Raw genomic sequence first — 19,021 nt, 5'->3', positions numbered from 1 at the left:
TCCTCTAGTTGGGGACCGCCAGGGGGCGCCCGGGGGGCCTCAACAATTTGGTGGGAAAAATGAATAAATGTATGTTTTCTCTCACTCTCAGACACACACACGCATGTTCGCCTCGGCATGTTCGCCTCCTTCGTCAAAGCAGACATGTAGACGCACTATCCATCAGTACACACCTCCACACACACACACACACACACACACACACACACACACACACACACACTCAATTCCTAATGTGAAGATGTAAGATGTAATTATTAATAAAAAAAAAGGGAGGGGGGGGGATATATTCAGAAGTCTGTATTTTAAATTTGTTTTAAAGACATCTTGCAAAAGGAGGGCCTCGGTCAAATGTTAATGCCATTTGGGGGGCCTTGCCCTGGAAAAGTTTGGGAACCACTGCTCTAGCACCTTTATAAGGAGACACAATTAGAAAACACTGGAGTAAAATGCACAAGCCTAGGAAAGGCAAGAGTGCCTTATGTCGCCCCCTGCAGGCCACATTTAGAAGTGATTTACATTGCAACTTTTCTGTCACCTATTGAAACAACGCAATAACTTTGGTCCTTTTTTTGTATAAGTGGAATTGTACAACGCTGACATTTTGGATACTAGTCCTCACTGTGTAATTACAGGAGAAATGCATATGCATATATGCATGTTGTTTGTTGTTGTTGTTGTTGTTGTTGTTTTTTCCACAAAGTTTGGGGAGGATTTTGCAGGGTATAATCGGGCATTTACAGTCGTTACAGGATAAGAGAGCGCTGAATCTGTTTGCTGTGTTGCTGTAGAGGCTTTCGCGGAGTACGCGGGGCAGTGACCGCCCCTGAGATGTACGTCAACTGGAGCTGGACTTGGAGCAGCAGCTTCTCTGGAGTGTGTGTGGCGAGCAGTGAAACTTTTTGCACGCATCCCCTTTAGCGTCTCAAAAACAACAACAACAACAAAGAAAAAAAACGTTTCGGTGCGTAGCTTTCGGACAGATGCAAAACATTACAACACATCTGCCGGGTTAAACAGCTGGGCTGTAAGACAACGGCGTGCTAGAGCGCGCGCGCTGGTTAGAGCTGTGCGTGTGCGCGTGTGTGTTTCTAGTTTCTTCCTTTCTTTTCTTTTCTTTTTTTTTTCCTGAATTGAATGCACGGATATCGCCTGTTCGTGGGCGGTAACGTGCAGAATAGCGATGCTGGCGAGAAAAAGTATCATTCCCGAGGAGTTCGCGCTACCCGCGCTGGCCTCGCGCGCCCCACGGAAGCCGGTGTTCAGGGACCGCGTGAACAAGGCGCGCTTCATTGCCAAGAGCGGCGCGTGCAACCTGGCGCACAAGAACATCCGCGAGCAGGGCCGCTTCCTGCAGGACGTCTTCACCACGCTCGTGGACCTCAAGTGGCGCTTCACGCTTGTCATCTTCACCATGACCTTCCTGTGCAGCTGGCTGCTGTTCGCCATGGCCTGGTGGCTCGTTGCGTTCGGGCACGGAGACCTGGATCCCACGCGCCAGGCCGGCATCGAGCAGTGCGTCACCAACGTCAAGTAAGTCCAAGTGCTCGAGATACGAGCCTCCTCACCAACACGCCAAACCTCATGCACATAATAGCCTACACGTTACTCTTACTGCAACCTCCTAATACAAACTAACACACTTCCAACTTTTATTTGTTGTGCGTTGGCAGAGTGCATGCTCAAGGAAACATCTAGATAGTTTCAGATAAGCTAGATTTAAAAATAAAACAAAATAAAATAGACTTGAAAACACTTCAAGTGCAAGCCCTAGGGTTCTTCAGTTCTCTGGGAGGAAGCCTTTCATAGCTCCAAGTACAGTAAATACCTTTTTGTAAACTAATAAGGCGAATTAAGGATGAATCGTTTTGTAATGCTTTTAACACAAGCTGTGTGTCGTCATAATTAAGCCAAATCTGAGCACATGGCAAACTAAATATAGTCTGGGAGAAACGATTATTCGTCTTTAATGATTTTACTATAATAATAATAATAATAATAATAATAATAATAATAATAATAATAAGACTTCCAGTCTTTTTGAATTCGTTAATAAGTTTGGTGACGGTGTCGTGTGTGATGTGCTCGCCATGTTTCATGTTAAAGTCCATCGCAACCTTGCGACAGCTTCCCCGATCCAACCACGAGAACCGTTTCTGATTTTTGGGAAAGGTGTTCGTAAAGGCTATCTGAATTTTTTATTTATTTTATTTAAAAAAAAAAACATTTTGGAAAATATTTTACAAGACATTTTGCTATAAATTGTTAATTCCGTTTATGTTGAGGCTTTTGGGACGCTGTGTAGTTCAGGAGGCCCACAACTAAGGCACAGACTGAAACCTGTGTGGGCCTATGATTTTCAGATCACTCCTAACTGTGAATGGAACTCTTTTAAACCATACTTGATTCTTGAAGAAGAAAAAAAAACAAAACAAAACAAAAAAAAAACCCTCCTAAATTATGAGCATCTTTCCCTTCCCAGGTCCTTCACTTCAGCCTTCCTGTTCTCCATCGAGGTGCAGGTGACTATAGGCTTCGGTGGCCGGATGATCACTGAGCAGTGTCCGACAGCCATTACGGTGCTGATCCTGCAGAACATTGCCGGGCTCATCATCAATGCCGTCATGCTGGGCTGCATCTTCATGAAGACGGCGCAGTCACACAGACGTGCTGAGACGCTCATCTTCAGCCGGCAGGCTTGCATCGCCGTGCGCAACAGCCGTCTGTGCTTCATGATCCGCGTGGGTGACTTGCGCAAGAGCATGATCATCAATGCGGCTGTGCGCCTCCAGGTGGTGCGCAAGACCACCACGCCTGAGGGAGAGGTCATCCCTATACACCAGATCGACATCCAGAGTGAGAGCGCCGGGGCCAGCAACAGTATTTTCCTCCTTGCACCACTAATCATTTGCCATGTCATTGATAAAGACAGTCCACTCTATGACCTGTCAGCCATGGAGTTGCAGTGCAGTGACCTGGAAGTGATTGTCATCCTTGAGGGTGTTGTGGAGACCACAGGTATCACCACACAGGCACGCACTTCTTACGTGACTGAGGAGATCCAGTGGGGCCACCGCTTCGTCCCCATCGTGACTGAAGAGGAGGGGGTTTACTCTGTGGACTACTCCAAGTTTGGGAATACAGTGAAGGTGGCGACGCCGCGCTGCAGCGCCCGTGAGCTCGACGAGAAGCCGTCCATCCTCATACAGACCATGCAGAAGAGCGAGCTGTCGCACCAGAACTCTCTGCGCAAGAGGAACTCGATGCGCCGCAACAACTCCATGCGCAAGAGCAACTCCATGCAGCGCAACAACCTGTCACTAGCTGTACCCAAAGTGCAGTTCTTCACACCTGAAGGGGGGCAGAATGTCGCTGTCACATGACACGCACGAGACCATCATCTGGATTATAAAAGGTTCAGGGATGCTCTATTCCTGTCTTGCTCCATTAGACCTCTTCCTGTTGCTCTGTCGAACTCTACCGCTTCTGCTGTAAAGCGGCAGCAAGTGCTGATCTGCTTTCTTCCTTTCCTGTTTTGCACGAATGAATTTAAAAAACACTTATTAAAAAACAACATAACGTTTGAGAGTGAGAAAGAGGAATGCGTTGTGTCTCGTACTACACGGCTATTTCTTTTCATAAGAGCACTATTTCACTGTCCTGTATTATTGTACTGTTGTATTGGAACCTGTAATATTGTCACTGAGCTTGTACACACTTTATTTGAGAAATGTAATTCATGTTCTGTGTAGAAATTAGAAATTTAATTTGAAATGTTCAATAAAGCAGTTTGCCCTGCTTGTTGATTTCAATTCACGATAATGTATTTTCTACTTTTAACTGCTTTATCTTCTGATTTAGCTTGCATATTAGTGTTGATTAGCAATTTTTTTTTTGTCCCTTGCCATTTTGAACAACAATCATTTTAAACATTTAAAAAATAAAAACACAATAGACTGAAAGATTTTGTTCTGCCGCTAGGGGGCGATGTTGCATCAACCTTCATCTCAGCCCACTATACACTATATGGCCAAAAGTTTGTAGACACCTGACCATCACACGTATATGTGTTACCACAAAGTGGGATGTACCCGATAGTATAATGTCTTTTCCATGACATAGGTAGAAATTACTGTACGTTTCAGACAGAAGCAGGAACAGTACTGCTACATAAATGTTGTTTGAAAAGCCTCTGGTTCAAACGCTGTTTAACTTGTGGTCTCTCAGGTTACAGTTGTGAACAGGTAGATGCTTAATCGCCAATGTATTTGTTAAAGAGATATGATATCAATTATGACTGTTTCAGCTTTATGATGATGCTTGAAATACAGTTTTGTTAGTTATGTTAGAACTCGGTTGTAGCTACAGGATTTGAGGTTTGAATCCCGCCTCTGCCCTGTGCATGCAGAGTTTGCTGTGATGTGGGGGGTTTCCTCCGGGTACTCCGGTTTCCTCCCCCGGTCCAAAGATATGTAACCTGATTGGTAATTTCCAAATCCTTAGTATACGATTGTGCCCTGCGATGAGTTGGCATCCTGTCCAGGGTGTCCCGCTTTTTGTGCCACGAGTTCTTTAGGATAGACTCCAGGCTCCCCTGACACCCTGTGTATGATAAGCGGTATGGAAAATGGATGGATGATTAAAAAAAGGATGTAATGGCGATGTTCCAATGCAGGCAAACGTGCCTGTGATCTAATTGTTATCCTCATGTGTGACAGTTTGAACAGCAAAAAAAATAAATAAAATAAAAATCACGTGGATTTTGACATTTTTAATTCCTCTTTGGGCCAGTGTCTATATAAATGTACAAATGCAACTGCAGTGTGAACAGATGGGAATTCATTCAACTTATATTCATCATACACATTTGCAGGATTTGTGTACATTAGCTAGTATTAACCTAGAAACAAGCTCCTTACTCTCATTGGCTTGCGGTGGCAGCTTATGTGAGTTGCATTAAAAATGAATATAAACACAGCTTTAACATAATTTCACAGGTATTCAATCCGATCAAATGAATGAAGCATTAACCAAAGGGGCGTGCGAAATGGGTCGCAGAAAAAGCAACTTAATCCTTTACAGTGTTCAGATGAAATGAAAGGAGAACAGCATGCACGAAAGGGTGAGAGGAATCACGATAAAGACGCGATCAACAACATCTTGTTTCTTTTAAAGGCTGGATTGTATGTGCTTTTCACAATATATTTGCACCTGGGTGAGGTTTATTATTTCTTATTGCTCTGGCTTGATTCAGATTCAATAAAACTTCAGAGTTACTGGCCAGATTCATTAGGGTTTATAACTATTGCACCCTGGTGTCTCGATTTGTTTACCGAATGCCAAACTGAACTGCATTCAAGAATAAAATGTAAAAAGAGGAAACTGCTGACTTAATTCATTATGGAAATAGAGCTGTAGTCCTTCTGAAAACTAGGAACAATGATTTTAATGTTTGAACTCCTCTCAGAATTATATCATACTGCACCCCAGGACTGTGTAATTTTATTTCTCCTTAGGAATTTTAAGAGAAACGTCTGTGTCAGATGGGATACCTAAACGAAACACGAGTGACAATCACCAGTATATTGCAAAGTCTTCAAGCATAATAAAAGGCAACCTTTGAGCAATACATTCTTCCCCTAGGGAAGAATCCTTTTCTTCACATGTTCCTTGTTAGGACGTTAGGGTCAGAGTGCATGCGTAGTCCTCATAGGGACCCCTTGATCAGAGTGGGGCACGGTAGAAATCTCAACAGTAGCCCTGAGATTTGAACTCATAACCTTTACAGCATTGTATGGCATTTAAACCGAAAGAAAAACACTTTAAAAAAAAACAAACAAAAAAAACACTATGACAGTGCTACTTGTGTTACCTGCTTTGTTTGTTCTTAAATGTGTGAAATAGTTAAAATAAAGAAAACACTGTAAGTAGCACAGGATATCTACAGTAACCATGGCCACTCGCTAATGCATACAAACAAACAAAAAATGCTTCACAAATTTCAGTTAAATATAAAAACAGAAAAATAGAAAATACATCCAAAATGTAAAAAAAGAAAAAAAAAGAAGAAGAAGAAAATAATATCATATGTTATATACAGCAGGGGAAGAACATAGATAAGCGATTAAAAAAAAAAACTTGAACAAGAAGCTCACAGTCTGGAGTCAGAAGCCAGATCATTTGATTTTCCTCCATTACTAAGCCACTCCTTCCTGCACTTAAGAGGGACAAGATGGAATGGATTACCATTAAGAGGCGAGCTACCGTCATTTGGACGACCTTAGCAGACACCAAAGTGCGCTGCAGCTTTCTGCGTTTGGCCCAGACTTCCTCTACCTCCTCCCTTCGATCTGCATTCAACTACATTCGAGAGAAACCCCTTGCATATTCCTTAAGGAGGACGTTAAATCAGGCCTCCCCGTTCCTAAACGTGAGTAGCTTCGTTCTAATGACTTCAAGGTTTGTGGAGCAAAAGACAGGTATTGGAATAGTTGACCTCATCCTTCCCCACGTCTTTCTCTATTTAAAATGAAATGAGGAGCGGGTTACTTTGGGTGGAGGTGCTTAGACCCTGGCCCATCTTAAACAATTTACACGTCAGACTAACACCTCAGGATGAAGTGTATACAGTCAAGGGTGTGATCTATTGTTCTCTCTCTCTCTCTCTCTCTCTCTCTCTCTCTCTCTCTCTCTCTCTCTCTCTCTCTCTATATATATATATATATATATATATATATATATATATATATATATATATATATATAATGGACAGAAGTAAATGTAATTGTTCTGTTGCTCTTTGGTGCAATGGACTGGCGTCCCATCCAGGGGTCACACCTCATTCCCAGTGCTCCCAGGCTAGGGTCTGGATCGACCCTGACCGAGATCAAGCGGTTACTCAAAGTGAGTGAATGAGTGTTGCTCCTGATTGGAAGGTCATGAGTTCAAATCCTGGCACTGCCAACCTGCCACTGTTGGGCCCTTGAGCAAGGCCCTTAACCCTCAGCTGTTCAGATGTATAAATGCAATAAAAGTAAGTCGCTCTGGATAAGGGATTCTGCCAAATGCTGTAAATGTAAACGTGACAAGAAGCGATAATAGTCTTCTGCCACAAATCCCCAAAGCCCACCCCTCTGAGTGCACTACTCCCTACAGCTGCCTTTGATAACTTGTATTTCTGACAGGAAACACTTCTTTGAATGCAGTTTCTAGCACGTGATGTGTGGCTTTTACATTTTACCCCTGGGCTACCTCGTTTAAAATGGAGCATTGTCATCTCAGGGAGTTTTATCTCACCATGGTGGCCTCTGGCTTGCTCAGTCGGGACCAGTTTCTAAATGTAAAATGTGTATATTTCTGTAAAGTTGCTTTGTGACAATGTCTATTGTTAAAAGCACTATATAAATACAATTTAATTGAATGTATATGACTAGTGACCAGTGATAGTAGTAGTTAGGATTTCATTTCAGGTGTGATCTGTATGATCTGTAACCGTGACTGTATGTATGCAGAGAAGTTTGGGTAGAAATCTTTTAATTTGAGGCCTATTTAACAAGTATATTTGTCAAGTCACTTAAAACAAAACAAAATACATTCGGTGTAACTAGGTGGCTAGTAGCTTTCAAATAGAGACAGGGAAAATCCATGATCCCGATTGGTTAATCCTGTTTCAACAAACCCAGACACTTCATAAAGATGACATCATTAACCTTTTAGAAGCATCCACAATCTATCTATCTATCTACTTCCTGAATACTCACTTCCTGAAAGGGAGGAGCTTCTTCTTCTTCTATTTCTTCTTCTTCTTCTTCTTCTAGAATAGATTTAATCCTTTCATGCATAACTTATTTATATGCTTATCCAGATTCTTTTAAATGATCTTTCTCTTAATATCGCATGATGAATGATGAATTTTGAGTCTGTATAAATATCAACTATGTAAAAGTAAATGTGTTGCTGAAACAGACTTGAATAATATTTTTTAACGAAGTATGTAACGCTGAAGATGTTTTTTTTAATAGAAAATGTCATTTCTGAACATATAAAATGTACACATTTTATGATTGTTGCAGGACTTTAAGAGGTAAAAAATAAATAAATAAATGAAACCAAAAATCCACCTACACCCGCCTCCCAAAAAACCCCACACAATACCAAATACTAGTCAAAAAGCACCCAGCTTTTTTTTTTTTTTTTGAGGAAATTTAGTAAAGATCGAGAACAACAAATAGTGTATAGAGCAACAGAAGTTTATGTTCACTTACAGAAATGTTCTCTAGTGATTTTGAGGTGATTTATTTTATTAAAAAGAGCCTTAAATTGTCTATATATCATGGCGTTTTAGATTTAGATCGCCACCTATTAGAAATAAACAAAACATACCCAGCATTTGTGTGGTCTATATACTGTAGCTCTAACTTGTAGTAAAAACAAACAAACAAACAACAAACAAAGAAACAAACAAACCAACAAACACGTTTGTCTAACCCAGATTCACACACATTCCCCCAAAACTTTAAATCATTCTTCATGAGAAGCACTCATTATTATTATTATTATTATTATTATTATTATTATTATTATTATTATTATTATTATTATTAGATCCTATGAAAGTATGAGGCATGTGTAGGCGGATTTGAAACTGAGTGTACACTGCCATCTTGTGATCATCTTGATGCATTACCAGGTCCAAAGCGTTGTTGAACGTAAGAAAACAAAACAAAAGAAAGAAAAATAAAAAAGAAACAAAGAAGCAAACCGAATAACAATAACAGTTTCGTGTGTGCTTCATGACTGAGTTGTTACTTATTTAAACTTAACGTATTCTCAATTGTTTTAGAAACATTGTTAGACGTTGATGACGTAGGTACTCCCATCGTGCCTTGCGGCGCGATTCTTTAAAACATTTTAAAGCGTCCGGGTCATACAGAGGTATAAAACGGATAGAAACTTAGCTAGAAGTAGTATTTAATGATGAGCGTTAGGATAAAAAGTGATATGTGTGTGTGGTTAGTGTGTGTTAATAATCCACCGTTAGTGTGATGTGTGTGCTGTACAGTGGCGTGGCTTCTCCGCCGGGTAGTTCTTTAGCTTTGCGCAGTGGCAGTATCGTAGCCTATGAGGTTTATCCGAGGCGCGATTATTGCTAGTTGAAAACTTTACCCAATACCCCGCCTTGACGACTTGAAATATAGTCGGCGATGGCAATTTTTGACGGTCTCTACGGAGACTGATTTCAATGTTAAAAAGTAGATCATCGTATTATATTATGGCATGTTTTCTTTTACTAGTATTATAGATGATTTCGGTGTAACCTTAAGAGCAAGGAATACGTTGTGATACATATAGTCTAGTCACTCGTATTCGTCACAGCCGATATTTTTATTATTATTTATGTACGAATAAACTGGAAGAGGTATGAAGCACGATTTAAAGAGAATAAAGATCTAAGTGTATTCAATAGCTGCTGAAAGTCATTCGGAAAACTTACTTCCGGTCCGGAGAGCTCGTTTGTTTTTGTTTGGATGCGCCTCCTGTCAATCAGAATAGTATGTCAATATAGACACTCTGTGGGCCACTGTAGATTCTGGGGGCGGTGCGAGGAGTAAAAATCATTCAGATGTCAAACCCACTTCCTTAGACCTAATCTTGAGACCTAATCCTCTAATATTACCGAATGCACCTTTAACCGCTTTTCGAAGTGGATCTGGAAACTATTCCAGGAATACTGGGCCCAAACAGACCTGGCTGCAGACGTGCAGAAAGGGGCGGGGCTACACGTGCCGCACCGCCCATAACTGCTCTCATTGGTTAGTGACAATATAATAACTTCGACGCCTCGGTACAATCACACGAAATGCAGTTGGTAACTATGACTGCGTTCGAAATTGCATACAGTGACAGTACGTACTGAATTAGATGCACGACTGTTGAAACAGTACGCACTAATAATCAGTATGCGTGTGTGTAGTATGACTACAATCCCGGACATACTACATCCACCATGTTAGCATTGTCATGTGACCGTCGACGTCATCATAACCGCACAAATATCATCAACAAATTTATTCGGGTATTGTTAAACAAGTCCTGTTTAATACACAGTTTAATTCTTAAAAAGAGCCGACGCTGTCTTCCGAGTTTGTTTGTTTTTTTCTGAGCTGGTCCGCACCAGTCCCGTTGCATCATGGGAATTTTTACTTGCAAAATCACACCGGAAGTAGTACACCATCCGTGTATTTCTCGCCTACTGATAATTTGGACATACAGTAGGCTACTACCGCTCTGGCGCACTGCTTCGAGCCAGGACCTTCTCACACTGATACACGAATACAACCTGGATGGATGACAGGGCAACATACATGCACACATCCCCACCCAGGAGAACTGTATCTGCTACTCACAATTCATGCAAACTACACTCTTCCTACGAAACCAAAACAACCATAGTACATGTGCGCGTGCATATGTGTTTGAATAGCTTTTTTTCCTCGGAAATGTTGACTGAAATACTGCTCTATTAGACCTACATCTTTGGGCACGTGAGTGTTGGAGCTTCTTTTTGTATCTAAATGTAAACACAGGAGGAAAGAAAAGAAGAAGAAAAGATTGTTTACATCCTAGATAAACAACGGCGGCGCGCGCAACTGAGAGACGTAAAGGAAGTTGTCATTGGTGACGTCCAAAGGCTGGGTCCTAAAGTCCACGCTGTGTGTTGTTGAGATAGAGAGAAGGAATGGACGCCTCGGGGGAACCTGCATGTTCAGAAGACTGCAACAATCACGCAAAGAAACGCAAGAGAGAGGATAAGAGAGAGGATAAGAGAGCGGATAAGAGAGCGGACAAGAGAGCGGACAAGAGAGCGGACAAGAGAGCGGATAAGAGAGAGGATAAGAGACACATCGCTGCTGTGATCCTGGCCCGAGGAGGGAGTAAAGGAATCCCCCTGAAGAACATCAGGCCGCTGGCTGGAATTCCTCTCATTTGTTGGGTGTTACGAGCTGCTTTAGACTCCAGTGTGTTTAAAAGGTAATGGAGTGCTTCAGTTATCACAATATCCTGTCCTGTCCTGTCTTTTCCTGTTGTGTTAGAGCTCTTCTGGTCCATCTCCACAGTGTCTGGGTGTCCACGGACCATGACGAGATCGAGAGGGTGGCAAAAACCTGGGGGGCAAAAAACTGGGGGGCAAACAACTGTGGGGCAAACAACTGGAAGGTTAATGTACACAGAAGGAGTCCAGAAGTGTCCAAAGACACCTCGAGTTCATTGGAAACCCTGCAAGAGTTTTCCAGACTTCACCCAGGCAAGATCACCTCATTCACTGTGTGTGCTCTTCTGTAGGTTTACACATCTGAGTCCAGAGAGACAAGACATCCTTGCTGGAAAAAAATACAATAAAATAAATAAATAATAGTAAACGTCACAGAACTTGTAATGATTTCCACTACAAATACCATTACAAACCATCAGCTAACCATTACCATTATAGATCTGTTATGGTATCCACTAGACATAACATGCCACCAATAGAAAGCAACAAATTATCAGTAGATGAACAATTAGAGTTTAAGAGAGCTTAATTGAATTTAAAGACTGCGTGCGCGTGCGTGCGTGTGTGTTTGGGGGGGTCTCTCTTATTCCAGGGGCGAAACAAAGCAACAAACTCAATAAACACAGCTACTAATACACTCTATAGCCAAAAGTATGTTGACACCTGACCATCACACCCATATGTGGTTCTATTCCAAAATGTTGCCTCAAAGTTAGAAGCACACAGTTGTATAGAATGTCTTTTTATGCTGTAACATTACAATTTCCCTTCACTGGAACTAAGAGACTCAAACCTGTACCAGCATGATAATGTCCCTGTGCACAAAGCGAGCTCCATGAAGACATGGTGTGTGAAGGTTGGTGTAGAAGCACAGATCCCTGACCTCAACCCCACTGAACACCTTTGGGATGAACTGGAACGCCGACTGCACCCCAGACCTCCTCAGTACCTGATCTCACTAATACTCTTGTAGCTGAATGATCACAAATCCACACAGTCACCCTCCAAAATCTAGTGGAAAGCCTTCCCAGAACAGTGGAGCTTATAATAACAGCAAAGGAGGAATAAATCTGGAATGAGATGTTCAAAAACCACATACGAGTCTCATGGTAAAGTGTCCACAAACTTTTTCCCATGTAGTGTTTCACCAGAGTTAAGTCAGTTTCTCAATGAAGTGAATTTCCTGTATAATCTTAATTAAATCCATTTCAGCTCCAGATTGTAATAGCCAAAAAAAAAAAAAAAATGCATAAAAGGACACAGGGGTGAATACTTCTGCAACTTATGCAATGCATTTTTCCTTTGTTTTTGGTAATAAATTGCAGTGTGTTTCAGGGTAATATCTGTTTAGTCTGTATAATGTACCTTTCAGATAAACACACTTAAATTAACACATTATTTATGATGAGTTATTTTTTGTCCAGCCCACTTGACACTAGACTTTATAATAGGCTTAATGGAAATGGTCTCTTTAGGACTCATTCTCTACATACTCATGGAGTCTGCAGTTTGGATTCATATTTTCCAATTGCTTTCTATTTGAGTTACTTGATATATGTTCAGTGTGTAAGTGAACTATTGTTTCATTGTTGCTCGTTTAACCTGAGTTCGGTGGTGTCCTGCAGAAGTGGATGTCATCTGTAACATCCAGGCCACCTCACCATGCCTTCACCCGAACCACCTGAAAGAGGCTGTGGAGATGATGACCAAGCAGGGCTACGACTCTGTCTTCTCCGTCGTTCGCCGACACCACTTTCGCTGGCAAGAGTTAAAAAAAGGAGGTCAGTTACATATATATATATAATATAGATATAGATAGATAGATAGATAGATAGAAGATGTGAGCTTTTATTGCGTTATGTTGCTTTAACTGAAATGGAAAATTCTGCATTGTACATTCTTCCAGGTCTAAGCTAATGCACATTAATTGACCTAGCCCTGCTTGTATTAACTTATGTGATGTGGCCATTTGGCCGTTTGTTTGTTTTGCCTCCCCCAAGAGATCACAAGCACTAAGCCTCTGAACCTAGACCCATCCAGGAGACCCCGTCGTCAAGACTGGGATGGAGAACTCTGCGAAAATGGATCCTTTTACTTTGCCACCAAAGATCTTGTAACCCAAGGACTCTTGCAGGTGGGCTATGGAGTATAAATGCTGTCTTGTACGTTGGCTGTGTCACTGTAGGGAAACAGGGAAGGCATCCTTCATTCTCGGGTTCCAGCAGTGTCAGGACATCATCATTCCAGTGGAAGAGGACTAAGTATAACAAAGTGCTCTACATAACAGCTCTCTAAATCTTTATATCATAAATAGGCCTGTCACGGTTACAGAATCGCTAATTAGCAGTTATTTGAGCTTGTCAGATTGATTTGAATTCTTTGTGATTGTTAGATTCAGGAATCACAATGTTTTGTGAACATCATTCATTTATACGGTGCTTTTTCTTCTCCAGTTCCTCCTGGTCCTCATGCTTCTACCTTCTTCTTCTTTATTTTAGTTTATTTTACATGTTCTTCTCATCAGTATTATTATTATTTTTTGCCCTAAAACGAATCCTGCGCTCCAGCTGCAGGCCGTACAGACCTATTGCTTGTTGTTCAGTAACCTGTCAGTTTTTTTAAAAAGGTTTTAAGTTAATATTTGAGTCACGACTGCTCTTCGCCAATTTTACAGTGTCAAAGGCAAACATCAAACTGTCAACAAAAAAAAAAGAGCCCTTCACACATCAGAGCGCAATGCCAGACAGAAGCTTACTGTCCATTACTAATGTTGGGAGCCTATGTCCTAGTACACTGTTGTAATACAAATCTGTTGGGCCCAGGACTCTTCAGTGTTCAGTAATTTATTTTATCATGGGGTCTATACATGATTCTGACTAGACCATACACAGTGTTCTGTAACTATTTCTTCCTTGGTTCATGTAGGGAGGGAAGATTGCCTACTTTGAGATGGGACCAGAGTATAGCGTTGATATTGATGTTGACATCGACTGGCCCGTAGCAGAACAGAGGGTTCTCAGGTAAACGAACAGAATTTCAGAAGTGAGTTCTTGCTCTGTGACTGCTTGGTTAGCAACACCCTGAAAATCAACATGCTGGGACGTGTGTGTGTGTGTGTGTGCATTTGTCAATGCAGATATGGTTACTTTGGCAAGAGTGAGCCGGAGAAGTTGCGCTTACTCCTGTGCAACGTGTCCGGCTGCCTGACTGACGGGCGTGTCTGTCTATCTGCAGCGGCAGAGGAGATGCTATTTCTCAATACCGGAGACCTGACTGGCATCCGCATGCTACAGAAAGAAGGAATGAAGGTTAGTCAACATTGCTGTTTAAACTAACCTGAGATCAGTTTACTCAAAACCACACCTGATTAAACATTCCTTATTTGTTTAAGGTAGGACAGCTGAGGATGTAATTGTCTTCACTTTTTTTTTTTTTTTTTAAAAGCGCTGAATGGAGCAAAGTGCGTATAGTAGATTCATCAGTATCTTCATACATAGCTGACTGAAGATACAGTTTGGCAACATGTTAGCGTTAGGGAACGGCAGTTGAGAATATAGATTTTCTGGATGCGTTCTTTTTGTAGAGATTTAGACAATACATCTGTATGTGCTTAAAATGTACGTAGGAACGAACAGATTTGTCGGGGGTAAAATATGCTGTTTTTCAAGTCACACCTCCAACAATAGCCGAGATCTTCCAGTTTGTATTTCTCATTCAAATGTATTTGCTGTATCCTGCTATCGTCAACTGCTACATGGTTTGTTTTAATTAACCACAGTGATTACACAAACTGAATAGACGGTCTATTAAAAAAAAATCATTATTAAAAAGTTGAGCCTCTGGCATGCACCATTGAGCACAAGAAGAAGAATAAGCCAGAAAAACAATGACCTCCAATCCCATGATGCAGCCCAAACTCTAATTGATGCCTCAATGAGTCCTCAATCCCAAATCCTGAGATCCAGAAATCGATCCATCAAATTCCACCTTCCGTAAAGAAGTACCTATTATTAAAATGCACTTGGAGGATTCGAGGAATGAGAGTTGAATCACAAACACAAAATGAATCATCTTAATTAGTTACTGTTACATTTATATAGCACTTTTCTAGGCACTCAAAGTGCTTTAAAAAGTATGGGGGGGATCTCCTCAACCACCACTAGCGTGTAGCATCCACCTGGATGATGCGACGGCAGCCATAGTGCGCCAGAACACCGACCACACACCAGCTATTAGTGGAGAGGAGAGAGTGATGTAGCCGATTCAGAGATGGTTATTGTTATGGGGCCGTGATGGATAAGGGCCAGTGGGATTTTTTAATGATCACAGAGAGTCAGGACCATCCGAAAGACAGTGCCGTTTTTACAGTATAGTGTCCTCATCACTATTCTGGGGCAGTAGGACCCACACAGACCACAGGGTGAGCGCCCCCTGCTGGCCTCACTAATACCCCTTCCAGCAGTAACCTTAGTTTCCCTTAGGTCTCCCATACAGGTACTGGCCAGGCAGTGGTGTACTGTAAAGTAACCTTGGCTGTCAGAAAGACGCCGGATAAATTGAACACACAAATAATAAATAAAATTCTGTATTTGCAGATCAGTTATAACAGTTAATACAGCTGGGCAACATCAGTTTGTTCATCAATACGTGAATTCATTTAAGTTAGTTTTGAAGTGAGCAAGGAACATCTCGTCTGGCGAATACTTTTATCATTCGCTCTTCCTGTCCGTGTTTAATGTTTGCACGTTTTCCTCACTTCCTCAGAGGGACGAGTTACGACATGAGGAATGGGAGCAGGATGGAAACGTGGTTTTTCAGTCCGCCAGCTTAAGCACTAGTATTTTTAGGGACGTGACTAAACTTCCAGAACACCCCAGTTAAAGTCCTAGGACTCATGAGCACATCGTCAGTCTTCTAACTCCCACTGTGGTTACTGACTAATTTATAATAGTGAATAATCTGCTTTAGGATAAATAGCTGAATAATAAGCTGAGACTTAATTTAAAAAAAAAAAAAGGTGAACATACATTCTTATATGTTTACCAAGCTTTCATCTTATTACTTACTGGAAATACCCAGTGAAATCCCTGTCTCTATGTTAACAGCTGCTTCCTTATTTTGTCAGCTCAGATAAGGTTTATTACACAAGCTTCTGGTGGAGGAACATAACTGCAAACAGCAAAGCGGAACTGGGCGAAAGATGTGTGCATTTCTTTTTATTAGCAAGGACAAATGAGTAATGAAAAAACCCACTCCCTGTGAAATCCTACTCCCATGAGGATCAAGTGAACCGCTTGTGAGAAGGGACATCAAGTACACTGTTAAAACACAGGGCGGGTCAATGTAAGCCTACTTGTATTTCCAGATGCAAATCTGCCTGGAATTTCATTGGGTCATGTTCCTCGCAAGAAGCTCCATGAGTGTGGATGTCTCATATGCCACCGTTCACTAAAAAAACCCCACCAACAACAACTGTCTCCACAGGTGATCCTTATAGCATCCAGTGACAACCAAGTTATAAGTGAATTCCAGTTGGCACAGACACTGTCAAAGAAAACAGGTTGTGAAATATGGTGTCTGAAAGGGAACAAGAAAGAGGAACTGGAGACACTGCTGGAAGAGAAGGATCTCATGTGGAAAGAGGTGGCCTACATAGGTGAGCGTGCAAAATATCTGAGCAAGTGGAAATGCCTAGAAAAGTAAATCTGCTAAAATAAAGTAAGTGGATTCAGTTGCCATAATTGAGAAAGGATGCATCAAAGTTTTTCAACATGGTTCACGTTCGTGGCATGGGGTGTACTATATGGGGTGTACTCATGGGGTGTACTCGATGTCAAATAATCCTAAAAATGCTGCTACCTCAATTTAAATGTTAATGTTTGGCAATTATTCTGGAACATTTAACAATTCAACGTAATTAAATGAAACCCGGTCCTTTTACTACTCACTGTTTATGACCGTTAAACACTAGTAATTCAGCACCACTGAAACTGGACATACCGTATTGAGGAATGTTGATGAAAACATGCTCAAAGAAACAACATTAAAAGAAATGTCAGGGGGCTTGATAAGGCTTTGGCACTCATATACTGTCCACTTGAGGTCATGAGTTTACATACGCCATGCAAAATGTTAAGAATAATAATAATAATAGTAATAATAATAGAAAGAGGGATCATGAAATTATTGGCATATTGTTTTTTTTTTTACTTCATACTGCCCTTGTTATTATTTTGTTTAAACATCTTAAATTTTTCATTTATACTGCCCTTCAAAAGCTACATAAGATATTTACATGTTTCCCAGAAGACAAAACTTACAATTAACAATGTACACCGATCATCCTATTCAAAAGTTTACACGCCCCTGGCTCTTAATGTATCGTGTTGCCTTCTTGATCATCAGTGAATGTTTGCAGCTTTTGCAATAGTCGTGTACGAGTCCCTCAGTCGTCCTCAGTGTGAAAAGATGGATCTCAACATCATATAGCCGCTGTTGGAAAGGACTCAAATATGCAGAAGATGCCGGAAAAGTAAAGAATGTGCCGGACCTGGAGGATTTTTTGAAGAACAGTGGGCAGGTTATCTACTCAGGGCGAACAAGGGACTCGTGAACAACTCTCACAAAACATAAACACAGTTGCTGATCGTCCCTGTAACGACACACGGGATTAATAATCAAGCGTGTGTAAACTTTTGAACTGGTTCATTTGTGTAAATTCGGTGATTATTGTGTCTTGTGGACTATATGTAATCATCTGTTATGTGAAATAGCTCATTCAGGGCAGAACTAAATAAAATAAAAACTAAATGCAATTTTTTTTGATCCCGCTTTCTTTCTTGTTTTTATTTTTTAAACATTTTGCACATTCTGCAAGGTGTATGCACACTTATGACCTAAGCTGTGCGTGTCCATGTGATGATACTAAACATAAAACAAACCAGGTCCATCCAAAATCCAGCTGTTCCTCAGCAGTTCCCTTCTCTGCAGGTAATGATGTGCCAGATGTGGCTTGCCTGAACCTGGCTGGTCTGAGCGCAGTGCCCTCGGACGTCCCCCTGGTGGTTCTCAATGCGGCTAAATACCCGTGCCAGAGAGCAGCAGGACACGGGGCTGTTAGGGAGTTCATCGAGCACATTCTCCTGATGAAGGGAGCCAAGTTTCAGAAGGAGAATAATAACTGTTAAAGAGGTGTTTTTTAATTTGAAGAAGTTTTTAAAGCATGTTTTAGAGCCGAACATTTATAGAACGTCTATGTCCGTAAAGGAAAAATGAAAGCAATGGAATAATGTGTAGTATGATTATAATGAAGTTCATATGTTAAGGCTCTTGTACTGCATTCAGTATTAAGAGTGTAATTAATCAGTTACACGTCATTTGCAGTGTGAGAGTCCTTCCTTAAACTCCAGCATACACCAGAGGGCGACACTGCACATAACATGATGGGATGGATTTGAAATTGTGATCGCTTTTGTTCAGGCATGAGCTGCCGTCTGCTTTTGAGAATATAGTGCATAACTTTATCATTAGGGCAAGTTCAATTTGGTATTAGCATTAGCATTGGCAGCAAGATTGTCATGAACTTCCAGGCTTATTGTAAAGCTCATATGTTTTCATGATATTATATTCTTCTCTGCACATGTTATGTAGTAGTGGACAATTAAAGACTGAACTGTTGTATGTTTTACTGATTTTATAAGCTTTTTTCTCAGAGGACTGACTCAATTTCCATCTACTACACAGTACATAATCACTAGATATGTTCTAGATATTGCTCAGGATCAATACACTGCCACTTGAGTAAGCAACATGAGTCAGAAAATGTCTATATCAGATTTTATGATGAACAGGCTCAAGAGCTGTTTTAACGATGCGATAAATTACAAAAACATTCAATCGAAGAATTTCGGGTCCTCACTGACCCAGGGGAACACAAAACAACTTGTTGTTATTCTTATTTTTTAGTAT

General features: G+C 41.1%; 2 protein-coding genes and 1 non-coding gene across 3 annotated transcripts; all 3 read left to right on the top strand.

Annotated features, from left to right (window-relative positions):
* The first annotated feature begins 448 nt into the window (after positions 1 to 448).
* kcnj8 (potassium inwardly rectifying channel subfamily J member 8) lies at positions 449 to 4,754 on the top strand. The gene is made up of 2 exons (XM_017494662.3): positions 449 to 1,533; positions 2,483 to 4,754. The coding sequence occupies exons 1-2, from the start codon at positions 1,184 to 1,186 to the stop codon at positions 3,381 to 3,383; spliced, it is 1,251 nt and encodes a 416-aa protein (XP_017350151.1). The 5' UTR covers positions 449 to 1,183; the 3' UTR covers positions 3,384 to 4,754.
* A 4,337-nt stretch (positions 4,755 to 9,091) lies between these two features.
* LOC124629265 (U4 spliceosomal RNA) lies at positions 9,092 to 9,232 on the top strand. The gene has a single exon (XR_006984205.1). It is a non-coding gene; the product is annotated as a U4 spliceosomal RNA (small nuclear RNA).
* Positions 9,233 to 10,238: 1,006 nt separating this feature from the next.
* Positions 10,239 to 18,744, top strand: cmasa (cytidine monophosphate N-acetylneuraminic acid synthetase a). Its single transcript, XM_017494661.3, has 8 exons — positions 10,239 to 11,031; positions 11,118 to 11,305; positions 12,679 to 12,834; positions 13,054 to 13,187; positions 13,979 to 14,073; positions 14,190 to 14,361; positions 16,538 to 16,709; positions 18,044 to 18,744. Exons 1-8 carry the CDS (start codon positions 10,739 to 10,741, stop codon positions 18,238 to 18,240), a joined length of 1,407 nt encoding a protein of 468 aa, XP_017350150.1. The 5' UTR covers positions 10,239 to 10,738; the 3' UTR covers positions 18,241 to 18,744.
* The last annotated feature ends 277 nt before the right edge of the window (positions 18,745 to 19,021 follow it).

This window comes from Ictalurus punctatus, chromosome 19 (assembly GCF_001660625.3).
Source record: "Ictalurus punctatus breed USDA103 chromosome 19, Coco_2.0, whole genome shotgun sequence".
NCBI lineage: Eukaryota > Metazoa > Chordata > Actinopteri > Siluriformes > Ictaluridae > Ictalurus > Ictalurus punctatus.
Note: the sequence above shows the minus strand (reverse complement) of the source record. Positions and strands in the feature narration are given on the sequence as shown.

What these genes read in the sequence shown, in the direction of transcription:
- cmasa (XM_017494661.3), top strand. Translation starts at nt 10,739, where the DNA reads ATGGACGCCTCGGGGGAACCTGCATGTTCAGAAGACTGCAACAATCAC. An exon ending in GTTTTCCAGACTTCACCCAG is followed by an intron (nt 11,306 to 12,678) that starts GCAAGATCACCT and finishes GGTGTCCTGCAG; the next exon opens with AAGTGGATGTCATCTGTAAC. An exon ending in GCAGAACAGAGGGTTCTCAG is followed by an intron (nt 14,074 to 14,189) that starts GTAAACGAACAG and finishes TTGTCAATGCAG; the next exon opens with ATATGGTTACTTTGGCAAGA.
- kcnj8 (XM_017494662.3), top strand. Translation starts at nt 1,184, where the DNA reads ATGCTGGCGAGAAAAAGTATCATTCCCGAGGAGTTCGCGCTACCCGCG. An exon ending in CAGTGCGTCACCAACGTCAA is followed by an intron (nt 1,534 to 2,482) that starts GTAAGTCCAAGT and finishes TTCCCTTCCCAG; the next exon opens with GTCCTTCACTTCAGCCTTCC.